Source organism: Vipera ursinii (assembly GCF_947247035.1).
Source record: "Vipera ursinii genome assembly, chromosome: 2".
Lineage (NCBI taxonomy): Eukaryota > Metazoa > Chordata > Lepidosauria > Squamata > Viperidae > Vipera > Vipera ursinii.
The window spans coordinates 235,969,933-235,995,844 of record NC_139513.1 but is presented as its reverse complement, the minus strand read 5'-3'; the positions used below and the strand labels follow the sequence as shown (position 1 = coordinate 235,995,844).

General features: G+C 41.3%; 1 protein-coding gene across 1 annotated transcript in view; it reads left to right on the top strand.

Annotated features, from left to right (window-relative positions):
- The first annotated feature begins 3,867 nt into the window (after nt 1-3,867).
- The window catches only part of MFSD14B (major facilitator superfamily domain containing 14B), a 33,667-nt gene continuing 11,622 nt past the window's right edge, over nt 3,868-25,912 (top strand). The window contains exons 1-7 of the mRNA XM_083355891.1: nt 3,868-4,274; nt 6,474-6,566; nt 8,196-8,258; nt 16,735-16,862; nt 17,145-17,259; nt 21,445-21,663; nt 23,356-23,469. Of these exons, the coding sequence (XP_083212017.1) occupies nt 4,044-4,274; nt 6,474-6,566; nt 8,196-8,258; nt 16,735-16,862; nt 17,145-17,259; nt 21,445-21,663; nt 23,356-23,469 (963 nt within the window). The 5' untranslated portion in view covers nt 3,868-4,043. The remainder of the gene's footprint in view (nt 4,275-6,473; nt 6,567-8,195; nt 8,259-16,734; nt 16,863-17,144; nt 17,260-21,444; nt 21,664-23,355; nt 23,470-25,912) is intronic.

Genomic DNA, 25,912 nt, shown 5'->3' with positions numbered 1-25,912 from the left:
GCAAACCATTCAATATCACAGTAGTCCAAGTCTATGCCCCAACCACCGGTGCTGAAGAGGATGGAATTGACCGGTTCTATGAAGCCCTACAGCACCTTATAGAACTAACACCAAAAAACGATGTCCTTATCGTCATGGGGGATTGGAATGCTAAAGTAGGAAGCCAAAAGATAACCGGGATAACAGGCAAGTTTGGCCTTGGATTACAAAATGAAGCAGGGCACAGGCTGATAGAATTTTGTCAAGGGAATACGATGGTGATAGCAAACACTCTTTTTTCAACAACCCAAGAGACAGCTCTACACATGGACATCACCAGACGGTCAACACAGAAATCAGATTGACTATATGCTCTGCAGCCAGAGGGAGAAGCTCTATACAGTCAGTAAAAACAAGACCAGGAGCTGACTGTGACTCAGACCATGAGCTTCTTGTTGCAAAGTTTAGGCTTAAACTGAAGAAAGTAGGGAAAAGCACTAGGCCAGTCAGGTATGAATTAAATCATATCCCTGTTGAATATACAGTAGAGGTGACAAATAGATTTAAGGAATTAGATCTGATAGACAGAGTGCCTGAAGAACTATGGACAGAGGTTTGCAACATTGTACAAGAGGTAGCAACTAAAATCATCCCAAAGAAAAAGAAATGCAAGAAAGCAAAATGGCTGTCTGAGGAAGCTTTGCAAATAGCTGCGGAAAGGAGGGAAGCGAAAGGCAAGGGAGAAAAAGATACGCCCAATTTTATGCAGAATTCCAGAGAATAGCTAGAAGAGATAAGAATGCCTTCTTAAATGAACAGTGCAAAGAAATAGAAGAAAACAATAGAATAGGGAGGACCAGAGATTTCTTCAAGAAAACTGGAGAGATGAAGGAAACATTTCATGAAAAAATGGGCATGATATAGGACCAAAATGGCAGGGACCTAACAGAGGCAAGATTACAGGTGGCAAAATTACACAGGACTATACAAGAATGAGGTTAACATCCCTGATAACCACGATGAGGTGGTCACTGACCTCGAGCCAGACATCCTAGAATGTGAAGTGAAGTGGGCCTTAAAAAAGCTGAGCAACAACAAAGCTAGTGGAGGTGACAGTATTCCAGCTGAGCTATTCAAAATCTTAAAAGACGATGCAGTAAAAGTGCTACACTCATTTTGTCAGCAAATTTGGAAAACTCAACAGTGGCCACAGGATTGGAAAAGATCAGGTTACATTCCAATTCCTAAGAAAGGCAGCGCCAAAGAATGTTCAAACTATCGCACCATTGCACTCATTTCACATGCTAGTAAAGTTATGCTTAAAATCCTACAAGCTAGACTCCAGCAATATGTGGATCGAGAATTACCAGAAGTACAGGCAGGATTTCGAAGAGGCAGAGGAACTAGAGATCAAATTGCCAACATATGCTGGATGATGGAGAAAGTTAGGAAAGCTACTTCTGCTTCATTGACTATGCTAAAGCCTTTGATTGTGTGGATCACAACAAACTGTGGCAAGTTCTTAAAGAGATGGGAGTACCAGACCATCTTATTTGTCTCTTGAGAAACCTATATGCGGGTCAAGAAACAACAGTGAGAACTGGACACGGAACCACTGATTGGTTCAAAATTGGGAAAGGAGTCCAGCAAGGCTGTATACTGTCACCCTGCCTATTTAACTTATATGCAGAGCACATCATGAGAAAGGCAGGGCTAGATGAATCAAAAGTTGGAATTAAGATTGCCAGGAGAAATATCAACAACCTAAGATATACAGATGATACCACTCTAATGGCAGAAAGTGAAGAAGAACTAAAGAGTCTCTTGTTGCGGGTGAAGGAGAGTGCAAAAGTTGGGTTGAAACTTAACATTAAGAAAACCAAGATCATGGCATCCGGCCCTCTCAATTCTTGGCAAATAGATGGGGAAGAAATGGAGGTAGTGACAGATTTTATTTTCCTGGGCTCCAAGATCACTGCAGATGGGGACTGTAGCCAAGAAATTAAAAGATGCTTGCTCCTGGGGAGGAAAGCCATGGCAAATCTAGACAGCACACTAAAAAGCAGAGACATCATCCTGTCAACAAAAGTGCGTATAGTCAAGGCTATGGTCTTCCCAGTTGCAATGTATGGCAGTGAAAGTTGGACCATAAAAAAGGCTGAGCGCCAAAGAATTGAGGCCTTTGAACTATGGTGCTAGAGAAGACTCCTGCGAATGTTTTGGACTGCAAGGTGATCAAACCAGTCAGTCCTAGAGGAGATCAACCCTGACTGCTCTTTAGAAGGCCAGATCCTGAAGTTGAAACTCAAATACTTTGGCCATCTAATGAGAAGGAAGGACTCACTGGAGAAGAGCCTAATGCTGGGAAAGATTGAGGGCAAGAGAAGAATGGGACGACAGAGAATGAGGTGGCTGGATGGAGTCACTGAAGCAGTAGGCGTGAGCTTAAATAGACTCCAGAAGATGGTAGAGGACAGGAAGGCGTGGAGGAACGTTGTCCATGGGGTCGTGATGGGTCGGACACGGCTTCGCAGCTAACAACAACAAAGCAATGTATAGCACAATTCTGTCTTCAGCAAAATTGCTTCAATATTGTTGCTAAGAAAAAGTTATGAATGTGCCATAAATTTGAAGGAGTGGAGAAAGACCCGAAGAAAGTCTTTAGTAAGAGTTAAGAGTGAGTCCTTGATTTACAGCCATTCATCTAGTAATTATTCAGTTACATCAGTGAAAAAAGTGACTTACAATTGGTTCTTGCACTTATCACAATTGCAACAGTCCCATGACCACATAATCTAAGTTTTGGTGCTTGGCAACCACCATGTATCTACAATGGTTGCAGCATCCCAGGGTCATGTAATATGCATTTATAACCTTCCCAAGCTGGCTTCCAAGAAGCATAGCCAATGGGAAAAGCTGGATTTGCTTAATAACCACGTAATTCACTTAACCACGGCAAAAAATATTATAAAATCAGGCATGACTCATTAACCAACCAACTTGCTTTGCAATGGAAATTCTGGTCTTAGCTATGATTGTAAGTTGAGGACTTACCTGTACACAACTAATTAATAAGCAATAAATTTCAGTATAGCTAAAATGTAACGGAATAGTGAAACATCTTGCATCTTACTCCCAATACTTTGTTTACAACAATTAACCTTGACGTGTCTTATGTAATAATAAAAAATAGTATTGATTTAATAATTTTTTTTAAATCCCATTTATATCCCGCCCTTCTCCGAAGACTCAGGGCGGCTTACAATTCAAAGCACAAATCAACGTGCTTAGCAATTTTACATATTTTGCATACGGTGCCTTATAGGCTTGTAATGCTATAAAAAATAATAAAGCAAAGCCAGTAATGAAAATACATTTAAAAATACACTCAACGTTTAAAAATACAAATAGAGAATGTGAACACCACGGCATCTTTCTCACTTAGCAAGGGAGGAAAGGATGCAATACATAAAAAAAATAAAATAAAACGGTGAAAACACCCAATTGTCGTCTAAAATTAAGCACACGGAATAACCCGCCAAGCTCACGCTATTCCCGCCCTCCGGGAGACAAACCCCGCCCACGTGGCCTATTGCATTGTATGATTAGCCCAGGGGTCGGCAACCTCGGCTCTTTTATGACTCGTGGACTTCAACTCCCAGAATTCCTGAGCCAGCTATGCTGGCTCAGGAATTCTGGGAGTTGAAGTCCTCGAGTCATAAAAGAGCCGAGGTTGCCGACCCCTGGATTAGCCGCTCCACTTGGCGGAAGCCCCGCCTTCTCCTTATGTGACGTATTTCCGGTGGGTGGGTGGGTGGCTTTCGGTCGGCCGTCCCCGTGATCCCGGCCAAGCAGGAAGGCGCTTTAGAGAAGCGGGGAAGGGTTCCCGCGGCGCCCTGAGCTTCTCCTTCCGCCGCTTTCGTTTCGTTTCGTTTTGTTTTTTTCCGCCCGCGCGTCGCCCGGTCCTTGAGACGGTGGCAGCGGATGAAGGAGCCGGCGGGAGGCCGCCCGGAGCCCCTGCTTCGCCGCCGCTTCCTCCGCCTAGGCAAGATGGGAAGAGCGAAATGAGCCCCGACCCGAAGCCGCCACCGTCGCCCTCTCCTCTTCCTCCTCCTCCTCCTCCTCCTCCTCCTCTTCCAACCCCGGGTCGGGAAGCGGAGGTGGTCGCCTTGACAGTGGCGGCGGTGGTGGAGAGCGAAGCAGCGGCTCCCGGAGCGAGCGGCGGCGGCGGCAAGTGCGGCAGCCGAATCATGCTGGTCCGGAGAATCGGGTTCAAGCCGGGCGGAGGCGCCTCGGTGAGTGTCTGCGAAGAGACCTCCTTGCTTTCCCGCGGAATCCGCCCGCTCAGCCTCCGGGGAGCTCTGCCCGTCCGGGGTCGTGTGTGTGTGTGTGTGTGTGTGTGCTGCGAGACCTGCTCGTGGGAGCGAGGTGTCGGCCGAGCTCAGCGTTGAGAAGCTGCAGCCGGGTGGTGGTGGTGGTGGTGGGTGGGTTGGGAGAGGCTGCTGCTCCTCTTTTCTCCCCTTCCTCTTGCTTCTGGGCCTGCTTTGTCTCTGGAATGGTTGCAAGGGCAAGAAAAGAGTTTCCCTTCCTTCCCCTGTGAAGGCTTGGGGCTGATGGGGGTGACAGGTTAGTTCAGGGGTCTTCAAACCTGGCCCTTTTATGACTTGTGGACTTCAACTCCCAGAATTCCTCAGCCAGCAAAGCTGGCTGAGGAATTCTGGGAGTTGAAGTCCACAAGTCATAAAAGGGCCAAGCTTGAAGACCCCTGGGTTAGTTGGAAGAGGTCTGCTGCTGCTGCTGCTGCTGCTGGAGTTCCCCTTCGAGTCCCATTCCATTTGTTTCAGGAGATCTGGCGGGAATCGCTTTCGGTTTCGAAAGGCTCGCTGTCGCTTTTAGGAAGCTGAACAGACCGTCATGCGTTTTTGTTTTTTGTTTTTTGTTTTTTTTTTTTAAAAAAATGAGATCCGGAATGAAGTTCGTAACTTCTGGGAGGGGGACAGGACGCGTGTTAAGAGATTTTGATAGCGTGCCCGGGATGGAGGGAGGGAGGGATGAGGTGCCATCAAGTCGTTTTGCCTCAAATGACCCCATATATCTTCTCCATGACAACCCATCCCTGTATAACCCGGGCTTTCACGTCTTCCCGTGATGCACCCCTCGCAGCTATAACGGTCCATCCAAATTGCTCCTGTTCTTTCTCTTCCCGCCTTTCCCAGCATTAGAGCCTTTTCCAGAGAGCTGGGTCAGGCCACTGGTACTAACACGAATTTGTCTTTGCAATTTTCATCATAAAATAGCTCCGTGGTGGGATCCAATGCCCTCCAAACGCAAATCTGTACATATCTTCCTGCCACTCCTCTAACCGCAACCCCGTTCATTACACCACTGATCAGATTACAACAATCATCTCTATATGTTTGGGTTGAGTTTTCCCTAGTATGTGAATGGAAATCTAGGTAAGAGTGGTCTATGATCTCTTGCTAGTTTTGCTTTCTAAGAATGCTGTGGTTGGCACACATAAAATGAATTGGAAAATAAGAATCATACTCAGAATGATATGAATAATTAATTCACCATAAAATAAGATCTTGCAGTTATTTATACACTATATTAGTGAATTAGGTAAATATGAAAGTATCTTATGTGTTTGTGTGTTAATAAAATCTTGGTTACCTGATGGACTCTCAGTATTTTGAAAATGGCAGAGTAGGCCTTCTACTACTAATTTACATTGAATTATTAATTTTTATAAACTTTAGAGGCATTAAATACAAAACAGTTAAATAATGAGCAGTAATTTTCACTCCTCATGCATCTTCAGTAACTGTTCTGGAGAAACCCTCAAGTGCATTGTGGATTGTTTTTAATTCTTATAATTTGTTACATTTTGATTCAATATTTGTGTGTGTGTATATATGTATATGTGTGTGTATATATATATATATATATATATATATATATATATATATATATGTATGTATGTATGTATGTATGTATGTATGTATGTATGTATGTGGTTTTTTTGGTAAGTTTTATTTGGTTGTTAGTTCGCTGACATGTTTAGAGATAAGTGGAATACAAATGTCTGTAAATAGGACATCCTGATAAAATGTTGGTGATACATGGGATTCTAAGGTGTGAAGGAAGACATTTTATTATGTAAAATCTGTTCAGTTATATTGTGTTTTTGAATTGTCATTAAACAGGGAAAGAGATTTTACAGGCAGATGCAAGCTAAGGATGCTATCTTTATAAACTGAAATTGTGACACTTTTGCCATCCCTTCATTCGTAAGTGGCCATCGTGGAAGGGTTGCAACAAGGCATCCACAGAATTAGGACACCTTTTGCTTCATACAATGGCATGCCTAACTCCCCACAAAACCTTTTGTGAAAAACCAAAAGTTTTTGTCACTTTTAATATATAAATTGTTGTTACAGAAACAAATCTAAGTTCTGTATACTATTAATATTGCTTTTATTTTTTATTAACAGCAAGGTATTGGCCGACCAAGTGTGTACCATGCTGTTATTGTGATCTTCCTTGAGTTTTTTGCTTGGGGGCTTCTCACAACACCCATGCTCACGGTAAGTTTGCAGATCCCATCAGCTGCAACCTCATTGGCATTTTTCTTGTGGATGGAACCTTTCTTTTCTCTACTGGTCAGAAGAAATGCCTTTTCCCAAAGCTGTTTTGTGGCTAACAGGGACATTCAACAAATAGGGTTTCAAAGGCTATGAGCCACATTGTGGATTTCAGGAGAGGCGGGAAATCTTCATAGGTGTCTGGAAGAACCCAGAAACTTATCAGGAATCCAAAACACATCCAGGAATTAGATTATTCCAGACTGGACATCAGTTGTGCTTGCCTTGCCACCCAATGCAGAGAGAACATAAATTTCTTGAAACAAAATCCAAGGCAGTTACCAATGTAAAAAGCATGTCCTAAAAGTTCTGTGATGTTAGCAGGATTTCGGAGAAATAAAACATGTTAAATTTTATACTAGAAAGCAGGAATTTTCTTAATTAAAATACCAGCTTTGCACCATTATATAATATTAATATACCAGTTTTGTACCATTAGATATGGGACTTTGGATTCCAAGGCAGTTCTCATCTACTCCTAGGCTGGTATTTAACTATGTATGTGAATGCTGCTAGTGTCTCATTGCTTAGAACAAAGAACACATAATTGTTTACTTCCTTTAGGCAATACATTTTTTTATCATTGCTATAAAACCTCTATTTCTACTTACTGCCAGTTGTGTTTTTATTTGCTGAGATACTGCAGTATTTAAAATATAGTAGTGATAGGGCTTTAATTACAATTTATGAAAGTCAGATAACACTGTTATTGTCAAAACCCATCCAGTCATGGGTATGAATTCCCTATAGACTGAAGGTCAGCTGAGTTTTGGGACTGGCTTGTCAGCTTACACATAAGAATTGTTCTCAGACTGAGAAGGTGTTCTATGTATTGAACATTTTAATTTCTTTTCCTGTGCTGCTTGGAATGAGTGCTTTCAATATACACAATACCCAATGCAAATTCTGCATTTTTCCCCATTTCCTTCCTTTCTCACACTCAAAATAGCTGTTGCCATGTCTGTTATAAGAAGATTGTGGGAGAGATGCAGATACATCTCATACTGATGTTCAGTAGTTTGTGATACATTTATATCACATTTCATGAAATTGGAAATGTGTGTGTATATAATTATCCTTTGTTGTCTTATTCTACATATAATGTATAACAATATTGCAGTTGTTTAAATGTTAATATCAGTTTCAGCAACTCCTGAAGATATGCTTCATTTTGGTCTGGGATATTTAATTATGATGGGGCATATGGCCATAATTATTTCTTTAATGGAGGTAGTAATGACTTAATCTGTATTGTACTTTGGTCCTAGATTTGTGTTCAGTGATGTTTAACTCAGGAGGAAAGGATTTAGGTGGCAAATTTATTTAATTTTCAATTCACATTATTATTCTCAACAACTTCTCCATAGTCTGGAGAGCTAGATTAGTAATGATGAGGATTAAGAAGTGCTACTCAAAAACCTGCTGTATCCCCCTCCTATATCTTTGTGTGTCTGTTAGTTTGTAGTTCCCTTCATGAATGTTCTCATGAAAGAGCCTTTAGTTTTGCAGTTATTAAATATGCATTTTGTTAAATTGAGAACATAGTTTTGAAATGAAATATTTCTCTTATAGGTCTTACATAAAACATTTCCTCAGCATACATTTCTAATGAATGGCCTCATTCAAGGAGTTAAGGTAAGAATGTCTTAAGTATTATTATCAGTCTTATTGATTAATAGAATAGCAATTCTAAATTGGAAATATTACATGATTTATAGTTATAAAAACAGCATCAAGGCAAGTACAGGTATAAACACTTTTTTTTAAAAAAGTTATGTAATTAAAGTTGTGTATATTCTTAAGTATATGGAAGACCAGTTGAACTTAGCAGGCCTTAATTCTCAATAGATAAAACTGCACTGATATTTACTAAATTTTAAAAAATGAAGCAATAAAACATCTAAATGAAATTAACAACATATCGGTTTGATAAATAATCTGACCTCAGCAATTGATTTGTGTGAAATAAGGACAGAGTTTAAACCCAGTTTTTGCATTTGTAAACTGTAGCTTGAAAACGTAGTGTCAATGATAGAAGAGCACGTGCAAAATGGACTAAGTCGTGCACTAATATTAGTTCAAAAACCAATATAATCAACAGTACAATATTTGCACCACAACATTAGCAACTACATACCCTTTTTGCATTTGCCTTCATAGATACCTGCCTTCAAAAAGCACAATCTAGAACAGGGGTCTCCAACCCATGGGCTGCAGTACTGTACCAGTCCACAGCCTGTTAGGACCCGGTCTGTGCAAGTGAGCGAAGCTTTATCTGCGCATGTGTGGAATCTAGGTAGTGCACAAAACCAACCCCTGGTCCGTGGAAAAATTATTTTCCACAAAAATAATTAGTCCCTGGTACCAAAAAGATTGGGGACTGCTGATCTAGAACATATTTTAACACTTGCAATTTGACTGCTAACATTCCAAAGGGCAATAATCTATATGCTACTAAAACTCTTGTTCCCATAACCTTTAGCTGGGTGAAATGGTGCATCATAGGGCAACAGCTTTCGAATCAAGGTAATTCAAATGGACTAACTTACAGGGTGCGTCCAAGATCCATGACTGACCTGTGGCACTGAAATATGACAAATTTTATAAAACTTTTGGTCATAAAATTATCATAAAACAGTTGATCACATTATACAAAGTGTCATAAAACATCCCCCATACTGGTGTTTGTGCCATACTGTACAGTTCAACATGGCCTACTGTCAAGGCAGATACATCTCTGCATGTTTTTCCAGTGAAGGCAGTACATTTGAAGTTCTGTCATTGGTGAAGGCATTGAATCTGATAAGGAAATATTTTTGAAAGAATGATTCAACAGATCACAAGTTGTCTAGTTTGTATACAAATGTAGCACTGTCTGATTTAGAAGAATCCCTGATTGGGATCATATGCTTGGATAACTGCTGACTTTTTCTTATTCCTTTCCTCATAACCTCTATCCAATCTTAGTAGCAGCAGAGTTGGAACCAGATCATGTTGCAGTATTGGCTAGGCCAGAAACATTTGGATTGGGAGTTGACAATTGTATTTTGAAAAATATTTTACCATTCATGCAGTTAGAAAAGCTGAAGTGTTTGAAGAAACATTGCTCATAATGATCTGATTTTGTTCTAAGAAAAGCCAAAACATTTTCATCCTCAGAGCAAATATGCAGATAGTCGTCACGTAGTGACCACAATTGGAATTCATTGTCCGGTTGCTAAACACTGGGGTTGCTAAGAGAAATACCATGTAACCACAGTGGGCTTACAATATCACTTTACATTTGGTCCATTAAGTGAGTCACCATGGTTGTTAAGTAAAGTGCCATATGACCACAACTTGCAGTTTTACTTTTGCGTTCTCAGTTAAGTCTGTTTATTGCCAGATGGTTGGGGGGCATACAGATGATGATTATGTGTCTGCTGGATGCGGTGACAGTTGTTACAGTTTGCTGGTCACAAAGTGCCCTAATGACTTAAATGAGGCATTAGGTAAGCGAGGACTTACCTGTACAGATCTTTTTGTTTCAGACTGCTTGACTTGAGATACTTTGAGCTTACAAGAGGTGTTCCGTAGTTTGTGAAAAAATAAAGACCTTGGGGAAACTGGAGGCTAGGATTAGTTTCACTGACTAATTTGGGCATGAGTGATGCATTGGAGGCACATCAGATGATTTAAAGAGTAGTTCTGGAGACAGCGGAATAAAAGTGAATCAAGGACAGCCTTTGCTTCTTCCTCTTCTAATGGATTCACAGTTATGCAAATGGAAAGGCTGCTCTAAATTCAAATCCAAAGATTTCTTGACAGACAGGAAAAGTATATTAACTTTCACATTATTGTGTTTTATCAGGGAATAGTTTTAAATAGTTGCAGAAAATGGCAGTGTTTTGAAAATACGTGATGGCAGGAAAATGAATTTCTACATTAAAAGTATTAGAAGAAAGCTTAAAACTGGTACCACTGAGTCTCATTTAAGGAAATCATGTATAAAGGTCTCTTGACAATTCTCTGATTAATGTGATTTGTATATTGGGGAAAATCTACTTTGTTAGTGAGACTTTCCAAAGATTAATGCAATTATTTGTATATTATTTAAATCCCACAGGGCAGTAGTGATTTTTTGTTTACTGCCTGCTTGGAGAATCCTACTTTTGTTAAACAAAAAATGAGTCCCAAAATAGATGTGCCAGTGGTCCAAACTAATATGTATAAATAAGGCTTAGGATTTGTTTGAAATTCTCAAAGTAATAAATATTAAAGCAAAGAAAGAAAATATATATTAGGGGGTCTTCAAACTTGCCCCTTTTATGACTTGTGGACTTCAACTCCCAGAATTCCTCAGCCATGCATGCTGGCTGAGGAATTCTGGGAGTTGAAGTCCACAAGTCATGAAAGGGGCAGGTTTGAAGACCCCTGATATATAATGTTACCTAGTGAACACTCAAGGGGTGGAGGGAGACAGAGATAGAATACATTTTCAATATTGTGCTCCAGTATTAAAAATCAGATCAGTATCAGAAACTGCTAAAATATATGTGAAATAATTTTCTTTAGTATATAGCATGAGTTTTATAATTCTCTAGATACTGACCAACATTTGACTGTTTTTATCTACCAGTCTAATTTTTTTTCTGTTTTAAGTCTTCCTTTACTTCAAAGTGGCTTGTAAATTATCAAACATTCATGACATAAGGTGTCATGGGCTGGGATATTACAGCTAATTTGCAGATTAAAAGGCTATGTAAGAACAGTTTACCTTGAAAGATCAAATACACCATTCTGTTTCTGTGGCACTTTCATTAAATTTGATCAGTTGGAGAACAGCTGTGCCTGTTTTTTGTTGGAACTACTTTTACATCTAAGGAAAATTTTCTGTGCTCACCTGAAGTAGCTCATCAATTACCGTATATACTTGAGTATAAGCCGAATTTTTCAGCCCACTTTTTGGGCTGAAAAATTCCACTTCGGCTTATACTCCAGTCAACAAAAAAACTTACCGAGGACTTGTGCGCGGCCGAGGCTTTGGTGCTTCCGGGATCGCGCGCACCTCTCCCAAGCCACCGCCGTCCGAGACCTGCCGAAGTTTGGGGAGGTTTGGGGAGGTGCGCGCGCACCTCCCCAAACCTCCCCAAACGTCGGCAGGTCTCCGTTCCTCCGCGCCCTGCCTGCCTGCTTCTTTCCGCAGCGGAAAGAAGCAGGCAGGCAGGGCGCGGAGGAACGGAGACCTGCCGACGTTTGGGGAGGTTTGGGCGCCTCCCCAAACCTCCCCAAACGTCGCCAGGTCTCCGTTCCTCCTGCCGACGTTTGGGGAGGTTTGGGCGCCTCCCCAGGTCTCCGTTCCTCCGCGCAGACCTGCCAACGTTTGGGGAGGTTTGGGGAGGCGCCCAAACCTCCCCAAACGTCGGCAGGTCTGCGCGGAGGAACGGAGACCTGGGGAGGTTTGGGGAGGCGCCCAAACCTCCCCAAACGTCGGCAGGAGGAACGGAGACCTGGGGAGGTTTGGGGAGGCGCCCAAACCTCCCCAAACGTCGGCAGGTCTGCGCGGAGGAACGGAGACCTGGGGAGGTTTGGGGAGGTGCCCAAACCTCCCCAAACGTCGGCAGGAGGAACGGAGACCTGCCGACGTTTGGGGAGGCGCCCAAAGATCCCCAAACGTCGGCAGGTCTGCGCGGAGGAACGGAGACCTGGGGAGGTTTGGGGAGGCGGCCAAACCTCCCCAAACGTCAGCAGGAGGAACGGAGACCTGCCGACGTTTGGGGAGGTTTGGGGAGGCGGCCAAACCTCCCCAAACGTCGGCAGGTCTGCGCGGAGGAACGGAGACCTGCCGACGTTTGGGGAGGTTTGGGGAGGCGCCCAAACCTCCCCAAACGTCAGCAGGAGGAACGGAGACCTGCCGACGTTTGGGGAGGTTTGGGGAGGCGCCCAAACCTCCCCAAACGTCGGCAGGTCTGCGCGGAGGAACGGAGACCTGCCGACGTTTGGGGAGGTTTGGGGAGGCGCCCAAACCTCCCCAAACGTCGGCAGGAGGAACGGAGACCTGCCGACGTTTGGGGAGGTTTGGGGAGGCGCCCAAACCTCCCCAAACGTCGGCAGGTCTGCGCGGAGGAACGGAGACCTGCCGACGTTTGGGGAGGTTTGGGGAGGTGCGCGCGCACCTCCCCAAACCTCCCCAAACTTCGGCAGGTCTTCGGACGGCGGCGGCTTGGGAGAGGTGCGCGCGATCCTGCAAGCACCGAAGCCTCGGCCGCGCGCAAGTCCTCGGTAAGCTCCGGGCGGTCACTTGCTTCGCGTCTCCTGAGGGAAGGGGGGGCGACTGGAACGGGCGTGTTTCCTCGCCTGCTGGGCGCCGCGATTTGCCCGGGGAATGCGCGGGCCCCGAATGGCAGCGTGGAGTGAGGAAGCGGACAGCCAGGGCTTCCCCGAGAGCCGCGGCCACACAGGGTATTCCTGTGTATTCAGGCTTGCAAAATGGCGGATCGAGCCTCTGCTGGTGGCAGAGGCTTGCAGAGCGCGGATCCAGCCTCCGCCAGCGGCGGAGGCTTGCAGAACGGCGGATCGGCTTATACTCGAGTCAACAACTTTTCCCAGTTTTGGGGGGTGAAATTGGGGGTCTCGGCTTATACTCGAGTCGGCTTATACTCAAGTATATACGGTAAGTTATTCCTTGGAGACCCTTTTATCCAGGTGTTGTGACCTTCATCAACTTAGCGGTGCCTGAGTTAAGGAACTCTGTATGCAAAATTAACTACCTTTTATGTATGGGGCCAAGCCCGTCCAGTTTGTTCTTTTTTAAACATTACTAAAGATTATAACACAATAATGGAAAGTAATATCAACTAAAAGAAAAATAAAAAAAATACGATAGTTGGCTGTGTTTTTCACAGCACTGTCTTAAGTTCAAAATTCTTCTATGAGCCCCCAATCCTGGTTTTTCGAAGCAATAATGTTGTAAGAAATTCTAAGGAAAATTTTCCCCTCCTCAAATTAACTCTCACTGAGTTCTAGTAAAAGGTTTGTGAAAGTTGCTCTTTACTAAATTTACTGTCTTTGATTTTCCCACAGAGAGGGCCTCCTCAGGGTGCCTCCAGTCAGAGAATGTCGGCTGGTGGCCCCCAGGGGGAGGGCCTTCTCTGTGGGCGCTCCGGCTTTATGGAACCAGCTGCCGGTCGAGCTCCGGATGGCACCGGACCTTCGCTCCTTCCGACGCGGTCTGAAGACCCATCTATTTGAACAAGCTGGCCTGGCCTGATGGGGGATGTTAGGTTTTTTAATGGGGTTTTTTACATTGTTATTGTCTTTATCTGGGCTATTATTTAATCCTTTTTAATTTTTGTATTTTCTATTTATATGTGCCCTGTTCACCGCCCTGAATCCTTCGGGAGAAGGGCGGTATATAAATATAATGAAATGAAATGAAAAATGAAAAATTTTGTGCTTTACATCACTTGCCAATATGTGCGTACGAATGACGAACTGAGTATATTATATGTGATACTGGCTGCAGAAAAGCCAGGCAAATCTGATCTCAGAATCATAATATTGGAACAGGGCATTTAAACTATTAAGTTCAATGTTCAGTGCTGGTGGCTAAATTGAAGCATGCCAAACAGATACCTGTCTAGCCTGTTGTTGAATATGTACTGTGAAGAGTAAACTTTCACCAGGTTGAATAGTGAGGTTCTTTGTCCAAATGCTGCTGCTGTTCCTCTTCCTCCTCCTTCTTTCTTTCCTCTTTTCTTTCCTTTCTTCTTCTTTCATCTTCCTGTTCCTCTTCCCATTCAGTTGGAATCTGTCTTACAACTTAAATGCATGATTCTGTGGCATGCACAGAATGAGAGAGAATAGGCCTTGGACCTTCTATGTGGCATTCTTTCAGAACATATCTACCCAAAATAGCCTGTTTGTCAAATGTTTTGCTTGAAGTAATTTACAACATTCCCACAATCAAAGAGGTTGCTGAGATTTATTCATAATGGATATACCATATTTTCCGGCGTATAAGACGACTAGGCGTATAAGACGACCCCCCAACTTTTGAGATGATTTTCATGGGTTAAAAAGTCATCTTATATGCCGGAAAATACGGTACGTATGCTGACTTCTAATAATTTCTAAAAGTAATATCACAATAGAAACAGGAGCATTGCACTGTATGGTATAAGTGTTCATCCTACTTTAAAAATTCAAACAACCTGTTAAAAAAAGTAAGTAGAGGAATAAGTGAAGACAAGTAAATCACTAATATTTTGATCTACTCACACTGTTTAGCAAAAGATATAGGTGGTATTTTTGGATTTTTCAGAGACATTAAGTTATAGTAATAGAGTTTAATTACTGGTTTCTTTGTAAAGCCTTCCTTTTTAAAACTGATTTGCCTTTGCTATTATTAGCTACAGTATTTGCGGCTGCAGTCCTTTGACCAAACATTTCTTAAACTGCATTTTTTGCAAATATATACAGCAAATAAAAAAGTTTAAATGAAATTAATTTGCAGACAACACCAAGCTGGCAGGAATAGCCAACACTCCAGAATATAGGCTTAAGATACAGAATTTCATTACAAAATGAAATTCAATGGTGAAAAAAGTAAGGTTTTACATTTAGGCAAGAAAAAAACCAAATACACAGTTATAGTATAGGTGGTACCTTGCTGTGAGAGGGATCTTGGAGTCCTAGTAGACAATCACTTAAAATATTAGCCAGCAGTGTGCTGCAGCTGCCAAAAAAGCCAACACAGGCTGCATTAACAGAGGGATAAAATCAAGATCACGTGAAGTGTTAATACCACTTTACAATGCCTTGGTAAGGCCACACTTGGAATACTGCATCCAGTTTTGGTCATCGTGATGTAAAAAAGATGTCGAGACTCTAGAAAGAGTACAGAGAAGAGCAACAAAGATGATCAGGGTACTGGAGGCTAAAACATATAGGGAACGGTTGCTGGAATTGGGTATGTCTAGTCTAACGAAGAGAAGGATGAGGGGTTACATGATAGCAGTGTTCCAATATCTCAGGGGCTGTCACAAAGAAGAGGGAGTCAAGCTATTCTCCAAAGCATCTGAAGGCAGGACAAGAAGCAACGGATGGAAACTAACCAAAGAGAGCAGCAACCTAAAACTAAGGAGAAATTTTCTGACAGAACAATAATCAGTTGAACAACCTGCCTCCAGAAGCTGTGAATGCTCCAACACTGGAAGTTTTTAAGAAGTGACTGGACAGCCATTTGTCTGAAATGGTACAGGGTTTCCTGCCTGAGCAGGGGGTTGGACTAGATGACCTCCAAGGTTCCTTCCAACAACATCATCATCATAATCATTATTATTATTATTTCCTTGCAAATTTGGTTAGTGCTCAATAATTTGAATGCTTTTTAAAAATTCATAAAGATGATGAAGCTTTCATATAATAACAATATATTTTTGTTGAAAATAATTCTCTGAATTCCATGAAATAATCACAGTAAATCCATGTTAACATTTAAAACTATGACATTTACTAATCTCAGACTGTCATCTTTACTTCATGAGGATATATCTAATTTCTGGTAACATAAAGGTGATACTGCGCTTATGTGCCAATTGTGGGCAACGTCAGTCACTATAAAAACATAATCCTAGGCTAGTAAGATGTTTGGTTTTATACTATATAGCATATTCTTAGCGTCTTATTTTGCTTTGATCTACCCTTTGAAATTACTTTGTGGTCCTAGCAATATATAGTCATTGTGACCTTTTGTATATTATAATATCTCTATCTGATAGAAACTGCATTCTTCCTTTTATTGAGATGGACGCTAAAATATATTACAATAAACAATTCACCCATTTGTTTAGAAACTTTCACTTTTGCCATTGCCATGGAAACAACGTTCCCTTGTAGCTTGAGAGTTTTATTGGATTTCAAAAGTATGACGCTCATGTTTGGGACTCATGCAGCTTCACTGGCCTGCTGTGTGTGTATGTGTATGTATGTTTTAAAGAAAATGGTTTATTTCTATAACTTGTTATTTTAAATTATGCTTTTATCAACAAGTGCATCCCAAAATGTAACACATTTTATAGTCGCTCCGTTACTGAAAACAACATTAAAATCATTACCATTTTGTTCTTAGGGTTTTTTATCCTTCATGAGTGCTCCGCTGATAGGTGCTTTGTCTGATGTCTGGGGAAGAAAATATTTCCTCCTTATTACAGTTTTCTTCACTTGTGTCCCTATTCCATTAATGAAGATAAGTCCATGGTAAGTGTGGCATAAATATGTGGGTATTTCTGTGGGGGGGGGAGGCTTGGGGAAAGGGACCATATTAAGAAATGAAATCTATTAAACTTTCTTCTGTGTCAAAGTGAGCCAGTATAAGCCTTTTATGTACACTCTACTTTAAGTACACTTGGCAAAGGAATCACTAAACATAGATGGAATATAAATCTTAACTGGTAAATAATCTAAAAGTTTGCTTTTCTTGGATATGTTTACAGTTTTTTTATGTAGCTGCAATACATAAACATGGCTCTGATTTTGCAGGTGGTATTTCGCAATGATTTCTGTATCTGGGATTTTTGCTGTTACATTCTCTGTAATATTTGCATATGTAGCTGATATAACTCAAGAACACGAGAGAAGCACTGCTTATGGATTGGTAAGAATGTTTCTTAATAATTCCTTGAGACAAGATGTACTTTGGTTTGTCGGGGATCATGTCAGCATTCCCTAATGATTTCTGATTTTTAAAAAATGTGATATTTCTTAAAAGTAAAATTTGAACCTGTTTTTTAAGAAATTATAGTAGCTCTATTCATATACATGATGTCTAATGAACAACAACCAAAAAGATCTTGTATATAGCATCCTCAAGAATAAACTAGTCCAGGGGTAGGCAACCTTGGCTCTTTTATGACTTGTGGACTTCAACTCCTAGAATTACTGAGCCAGCATGGCTAAGCTTGGAAACCTCTCACTTTCCCCTCAGCATGGATGGCTCAGGAATTCTGGGAGTTGAGGTCCACGAGTCATAAAAGAGCCAAGGTTGCCTACCCCTGAACTAGTCCATTAAATAGGAAGAAGGTTTGTCAGCCCCACAAGGTAGACCAGACCCAAGAATTCAATTGTGACATCTGAAACTGCTGCAACTTCTGTGGTCCTGTGCCATCATGTTTATGACCATGTGGCTTAGCAACAGAGTTGCTGATCCCAATTACCATAGGTAAGCAAGAACTACCTGTATGTATAAATATTTACTATAAACATTTCCTATTTCTAATTCAGCATTCACACCAAAGCCACAATGTGTGGATCTATTTAAAAAAAACACGGCTTCAGCAAAACAGTGCTATATAAAGAAGACTCAGTTATCAGGACACAGTATCATGCTCTTAATGCATTGAACTTTTGTTGTCATGTCCCATGTTGCATCATTAGTTTGTGAGTACCTTAGCAACCCCTTAGTAAAATGAGAGTAATTAAATATCAGAAAAAAACATTTCCCGAAAAACAGAAGTGCTAAGCTTCTGAGAAGGTGATAAAAGAGGATTCTTATTTTTTTAAAAAAAACTTTGCTTTGTTATTGATTAGATTTCATAATCATTAGCTTCTTAATAGTACACAAAAATGGATAAAACATCCTCTGTACGAAGCAAGTGATACTTAAAAATCCAATCATTCAGTTTAAAATTGGAGCAACAGTTAATTCTAATGACTCACAAGCAATTTCCCCAGGGTTAATTGGTTGAGGAAACAGTTTTGAATATAATTTAGTTCAAACTTATATAGGCTTTGTAGGTTAAAACCAGCCCTCTAAAGGTGTCCACAATCATGACTCAGCTGCTGCAGATTCTGTAGCACAAATGTAAAGTGCAGTTGTGCCTAATACCAGGTAGGAGGAAGGTTGCTGCATTTTCCTCTAGCTGCAGTTTTTGCATGATCTTCGTTCAAAGTTACCTGTCATAATCTTAGGGAAAGCCTCCTTCCAAAGTGATCCAGCCATTTATGCCTCACTTGGTTCTCTGCAAGAGCAAAGAGGGATATGAATCTAGCTTACAAGTGGCAGGAGGCACAATGGCGAGTATCCTGTCTACCTGAATCCACATCCAAAAAAGATACTACTACTACGACTACTACTATTACTACTACTATATATGCTCAACAGCGAAACACTGGTGAAGCAGGCACAGCAGTGCCTGCATTTTCTGTGTTGCATGAGAAAAGCTCATCTTCCTTCCCCTGTCCTGACCACTTTCTACAAAGGGTCAATCAAGAGCATCCTGCCATACAGCATCACAGCCTGGTTTAGAAGCATCACTGCTTCAGACAGGAAGGTGATGAGAAAGTGGTGAGGATGGCTGAAAAGATTATTGGCAGTTCCTTCCCTTCCATCCAGGACATAGCACATAAGTGTTGCTTGAGCAGGGTCCATAAGATTGTCTGGGACACTACACATCCTCTTCACAACCTGTTTTCCTTGTTACCTTCTGGGGAGGAGGCTTTGTGGTATCCGAAGAGGAACATACAGATTCAGTCACAGTTTTGTTCCATACAGTATTAACCTTGAGAATTCTAAAGCTTCCCTTCCGTTATGCATTCAAAATGGACAGTGATTAATATTTATGTTACTTATATGTAAGGGTGTAGGTCTATACATATGTTGTATATCGTATGTTTAAATGTGAGTTATGTATGTGTACACTTTGAGAGCAAGCAACTAAATTTCATTTTTAATGTGTGCCATTGTGCCTACAGTAAAAAATGACAATAAAGATTATTCATGTCAGGAGCACCTAAGCACTTCTAGGTTGAAAGGACTGAATGGTGACACTACTGTTGCCCAGAGGATGTCCAATTGGGGGCTCCTTTCATTATCCATTAAAAAAGGGATAATGTTTAAAAACTAGTTTTTTAAATTTAAGCAACAATATTTGATTTGAAGATAAAAATAGAACATAATAACTTCTATTTTGGGGGCATCTAAAAGTTGTTATAAGGTTTAGCAATATAATTGCAATATTGTGATAGGATTGGAAAATAGATTAAAGAAATGGAAAATTGATGGAATTACTCCAGCCAAAAGAGTCACATGATAGACTAATGAAAAAGGATTTAAGTAAATGAAGAAGAAACGTGTCATGCTTCTGACAGAAGATACTCTTCAAAAGAACTTTGAGGCATTGTTTACCTTCAAGAATCTTTTTATTCGAGAAACAAAGTATGGCACTACATAGTTAAAGCCAAAAACTGAATTTCCCTCCCCTGAGCACAAAGTAGCAAAGGTACAATTCCCTCCTCCAATAAACAGTCATAAATCACATTTCCCAATTAGTTTGAAGGGCAGTCTTTCTCCTCAGCTCACCAAATCTTTATCAACTCTGGGCCCAATGACCTTGGATTCCCACAGCTGAGTTATTGTTAGGACTAACTGGACTCTCATCCACATTCTCCTTCCCCATTCTCCTTCCCTGCATCAAGTAACTAAAAGCAAAAGAGTAAAATGGCTGCATTTCCATCTGTTGTCAAAGCAAGAACATCCAATATTAGCAGCGTTGACACATTGCAGTTGAGAAATTATGAGCCTTTATAATAGCATGAGAATTTCTGAAATAGTAATTCCAATTACTGATTTTGCAATGCTTATATTAATATTGAATTCAATGAGATAAATGTAACATCAAAATAAAAATAATTATAACTGTGATAAAAATAATGAAATTCAAATAATTGTTAGTGACTTAATACTGAAAAATTATGACACTGTCAAGAGATTAGGGGGAATTTATTTTCCAAGTACTGTTTTTTTAACATTCATGCTGCCTTTCCATTAAAGAAAATTGCGGTTCATACTAAATAAGGAAATGTTACAGCATGAACCACTACTTAACTACAATAACAAATAATGCTTTAATGACAACAAGAAAACCACCTCAAAATATTAGTAGTAAAAGAAAAATCTTTAAATATCTTCAGAATTCTGGGGATAGAATTCTGTCTCTTAAATTGCTTCTAGTCTGTAAGAGAAGCGGGAGGCAGAAAAATATGCATGCTTACTTTAAAGCGACGTGTCACAAATTCATTTCCTGGAAAGGAGTGTTTAGTATTGCTCTTTATATCTCTGCAGTATAAATTATTCTGATAAATGTTTATTAATGCTGCTGAGGATATTTCAGGATTCATGTTGCCTACTCCCCAAATTTTTTTATGTTAGTACAAAATGAGATGCTAACTAAGAAAGCATGTTGAGCTATGATGAGATCAGTGCACAATAGTAGTTGAAAATGATGATGATGATTTTGCAGCTCAAATTGATCATCAGCATGCTGGTCGGAAGCAATGGGTAGAGGGCAGTTTACAAATTTAGGTGAAATGAGATTCCTGTACAACCTACTGGATTCTTTGCATAGCTGTAGAAAAACTCTGGTGCTTCCTTCTCTCAAAGCAGGTGGGTAGGTTGAATTGTTTTGCATAAATGCACCTACATCGCCGTGTTCATTTTTCTAATATCAGAAAATATTCAGTGAAATCACTCATAAAAAAATTTCAAATTGAAAGCTAAATAAACTTTAAACTTAAGAAATATAAGGAAAGCTTGATGAATTAGAAGGGGTATTACCATAAGAAGAAGGATTGGGCCACAATGATTTAATGTAGCTTCCTTGAATATTCTGTGATGACTGAATATTTATCAGATTTTTCTCTGGAGCTGGGCTTTAATAGTCACTTCTCTATGATGTATACATATGTCTAGGTCAGAACATCTGTATCTCATTACTGTTTTAATTGTTTTGCTTTTTTCTTCTATCAAAGTATTACCTTTTATATATTTTTCCCTTCTATTTAGGTGTCTGCTACGTTTGCGGCAAGTTTAGTAACTAGTCCTGCTATTGGAGCACATTTGTCTAATTTGTATGGTGATAACTTGGTGGTGTTAGTTGCTACGGTGGTGGCTGTTGTAGATATCTGTTTCATTCTACTAGCTGTACCAGAATCTCTGCCTGAAAAAATAAGACCACCTTCATGGGGAGCACTTATATCCTGGGAACAAGCAGATCCCTTTGCAGTAAGTTATCGGCTCTATTTATTCTGCTTCGTCATACAAGATGTCTTTTTTTTTGTTTGTGAAAGAAAATGTATTTTGAATGGATTGATTAAAATGAAATTTTGTCGAAACAGGCACAAAGCTATTTTTTTTAACCACATGTTATTTCTACATGTAACTTTCTAGTTATGTCTAGAAATGACTTGCTGTGGGCAATACTAGTGATGGTAAAATCCAACAGAACCTTTACAATACAGGTACAGTAGTCCTCGACTTAACAGCAGTTCATTGAGTAACCATTCAAAGTTACAACAGCACTGAAAAAAGTGACTTATGTCTATTTTTCACACTTACGACCATTGCAGCATTCCCACAGTCATGTGATCAAAATCCAGATGCTTGGCAACTGACTTACATTTATGACAGTCAACAGTGTTCCAGGGTCACGGGATCACCTTTTGCAACCTTTTGACAAGGAAAATCAATGGGGAAACCAGATTCACTTAACAACCATGTTACTAACGTATCAGCTGCAGTGATTCACTTAACAGCTGTGGGAAGAAAGGTAAATGGGGCAAAATTCACTCAACAAATGCCTCACTTAACAACAGAAATTTTGGACTCCATTGTGGTTGTAAGTTGAGGACTACCTGTATTTAACAGAGGGGTCTGTTTAATGTTATGACATGCAAGCAGGAACAAAGATAATTGTTTATTAGATGAGTCAGTGTGGAATTGAAAAGGTGAACCACGAAATATGACCCTTCAGCCCTTGTATGCTTTCCTGTTATTTCATTTATCCTGACTTCTAAAACAGTTCAGATCATGGTCCTTTTTAAATCTAGTATTATGAAATGAAAACAAAAGCAACATATGCAGTTCCCGTGGTCTGGTTTCACTAGCTCTGAGGACAGGCAGATTGTTACTAATTGGAATTTAGCTTCATTCCATTAGAAAGTAGAATCAAATTATTGGATGAACAGTTTTTAATTTTGCCCAGAAAGTATACCATTAAGTGCCATCTTGATTAATTTAACCCGAAGTCAAGATTTTGGTTACCATAGGCAACTGCCCAGTTGAATTTAGGGACTCATCAATAAGAAGAATATTTAATGCACTGTCACATTAATAATGGATTGAAGCAAACCATTACAAAATTATTCTACCTGAAGGGAGGGGAGGAATAGGGTGTAGGAGGGAACCATTTACCAGAGGTTCTGTCCTTTCCATTATGATCGTGGGAGTTGTTAGCTTTTCCTATTTTAATCTGAAGTGCCTCAGAATTTACATGACAGTTCTGCGAATGGCTATCCAGATTTTTGGAGTTATGTCTCATCGCTCTCCCAATCGGTCCTTTTTCTCTCTTTGTAAAGTTATGCCAACCTTACTAGAGGTAATCCTTGACTTATGACCACAGTTGAGCCCAAAATTTATGATGCTAAGTGAGAGAGTTGTTAAGTGAGTTTTGCTGCATTTTACAACTTTTCTTGCCACATTTGTTAAGTGAATCTGTTGTTAGGCTTAGGGTTTATTTATTGTTCTGAGGAGGTTTTATTGTTGGTTGGTTATGAGCTACCAAGAGTCATTTCAGCTGTGGTGGATACAAATTGAATGAATGCATGAATAACTATTATTAATAAATTGTAGAAATAACTCATTTATTTTTGATAGTTCATTTTGTCTTACCTTACTTTTCCTCTTATCTTTTGACAGTCTCTGAAAAAAGTTGGAAAAGATTCTACAATCTTGCTGACTTGCATCACTGTTTTTCTTTCTTATCTCCCCGAAGCTGGCCAGTATTCTAGCTTCTTCCTTTATTTGAGACAAGTAAGTAGTTTCCAGTATTTTTCACTGACTGACTGGTTGTCTTGAACAAAGGGTTTCCAGCTTTATTGGACTAGTGGGCACAGATCAAATTAAAAGCTTGTCAAAATGTCTTGTCTTGCATGGTTTTCCATTCATGAAATGTTTTATCAGATTGCAAACTGTTGAGGATCCTTTTTAACCTTTTAAGATGGTCCCCATAATCCAATTTCTTTAATATCAGCCCACATATTTTTCTCCCAGATGCATATAGAAAGCTACTTTGAAAATTCAGTGGCATCATAGGAGAAATGAATGAGAAATAACTTCCACATTTTGGAGCTTGTTTGTGGTTATTATGTATCCAAAGGAGCTGTTACTTGTAACATAATGCATTATGGTAGTCCTCAGTTTCAATCACAATTGAGACTGAAACTTTTGTCACTAAACAACGTTAAGTGAATCACCATGTGACTGCAACCAATTTAATGACTTTTTTGCTGCTGTCTTTAACTGAATCACTCAGTTGTTAAGCAAATCCAAATCATGGCTTCCATGATAGCCATGGACCTGACCCAGATTATTCAGGGTCCGACTCATGAGGGGGGAAACATGCCCGACCTTATTTTTATCTCTGGGCAGTGGCTTAATGGTCTGGGTGGGGTTACTTCAACATTTCAACCCTTTTCATGGACAGACCATTATCTCCTGCGGTTGGGCCTCCGTCATGCCATTCCCCGCTGCTGGGAGGCGGAACCAACCAGGTGGTTCCACCCCAGGCGCCTGATGGACCCAGATAGGTTCCAGACGGCGCTTGGATTGATTCCTTCCTCCCTTTCCCACAGCCTGGTTGAGACCTTAGTTGACGCCTGGCAACGGGCTGCTTCAGAGGCTCTCGACCGTGTTGTGCCTTTGCAGCCTCTGACCTGGCGCAGATCCCGGCTCGCTTCTTGGTTCTTCGTAGACCTGCTGGAGATGAAGCGCCGGAGAAGGGGCCTAGAGAGCATTTGGAGATCCAGTCGGTCTGAGTCTGACCGAACACAGTTAAGATCCTTTTCTAGATCTTATCTTGTGGCAATGGAGGTGGTGAAGTGTGCTCACTTCGCCACCCTCATTGCATCTGCAGATAACTGCCTGGCCACCCTGTTTAGGGCGACCTGCTCCCTTTTAAATCAGGGGACGGGAGAGGACCCCTTGCGGGGACAGTGAGTTTAGTGAGTATCTGGTGGATAAAATCGCTCAGATTTGGGCTGGCTTGGACTCCGACTGGGCAGTATCTGATGAGGGGGAAGCGATGGGTTTGGCCGATAATATTTGGGAAGAGTTTGATCCTGTGACTCCGGATGAAGTGGACAGGATCATGGGGAAATTAAGTGCCGCCAAGTGTTTGTTGGACCCGTGTCCCTCCTGGCTGGTTTATGCGGCTCGGGAGGTTACATGAGGCTGGCTCCTGGCAGTTATTAATGCTTCCTTGAGTGAGGGGTGCTTCCCTGCCGCCTTGAAAGAGGTGGTGGTAAGGCCCCTCCTCAAGAAACCTGCCTTGGATCCAGCTATTTTAAATAACTTTTGTCCTGTCTCCAACATTCGCTTCCTTGCAAAGGTTGTTGAGAGCGTGGTGGCACGGCAGCTCCCTTTGCTCCTGGAGGAAACTGAGTATCTGGATCCATAGAAGTCGGGTTTCAGGCCCGGGTACAGCACGGAGATGGCATTGGTCGCGCTGGTGGATGATCTCTGGCAGGCCCGAGACGGGTTATTCCTCTGTCCTCTGTCCTGGTTCTATTAGACCTTTCAGCAGCTTTTGATACCATCAACCATGGTATCTTGCTGCGACGTCTTGAGGGGTTGGGAGTGGGAGGCACCGTTTTACGGTGGTTCTCCTACCTCTCGGGCCGTTCGCAGATGGTGTTGGCAGGAGGGCAGAGGTCAACCCCTAGGCCCCTTAGTTGTGGGGTGCCTCGGGTCGGTACTCTCGCCCCTCCTGTTCAACATCTATATGAAGCCACTGGGTGAGATCATCCGTGGTTTCGGGGTGAGGTATCATCAATATGCTGATGATACCCAGCTTTTCATCTCCACCCCGAACCAACCCAGTGATGCCCTCGATGTGATGTCCCGTTGCCTGGAAGCGGTACGGATTTGGATGGGGAAGAACAGGCTCCGGCTCAACCCGGCCAAGACTGAGTGGCTTTACGTACTGGAATCTCGACTTGTCCAAGAGGTTCCATCTTTGGTTATGGGAGGAGAGGTGTTACCTCCCGTTGATAGGGCACGCAATTTAGGCGTCCTCCTGGACTCACGACTCAGTTTTGAAGATCATATTGGAGTCGTGGCCAGGGGGGCATTTGCCCAGGTTCGCCTGGTGCGCCAGTTGCGCCCCTATCTGGACCGAGATGCCCTACGTACGGTCACTCACGCACTTGTTACCTCCTGGATAGATTACTGCAATGCTCTCTACATGGGGCTGTCC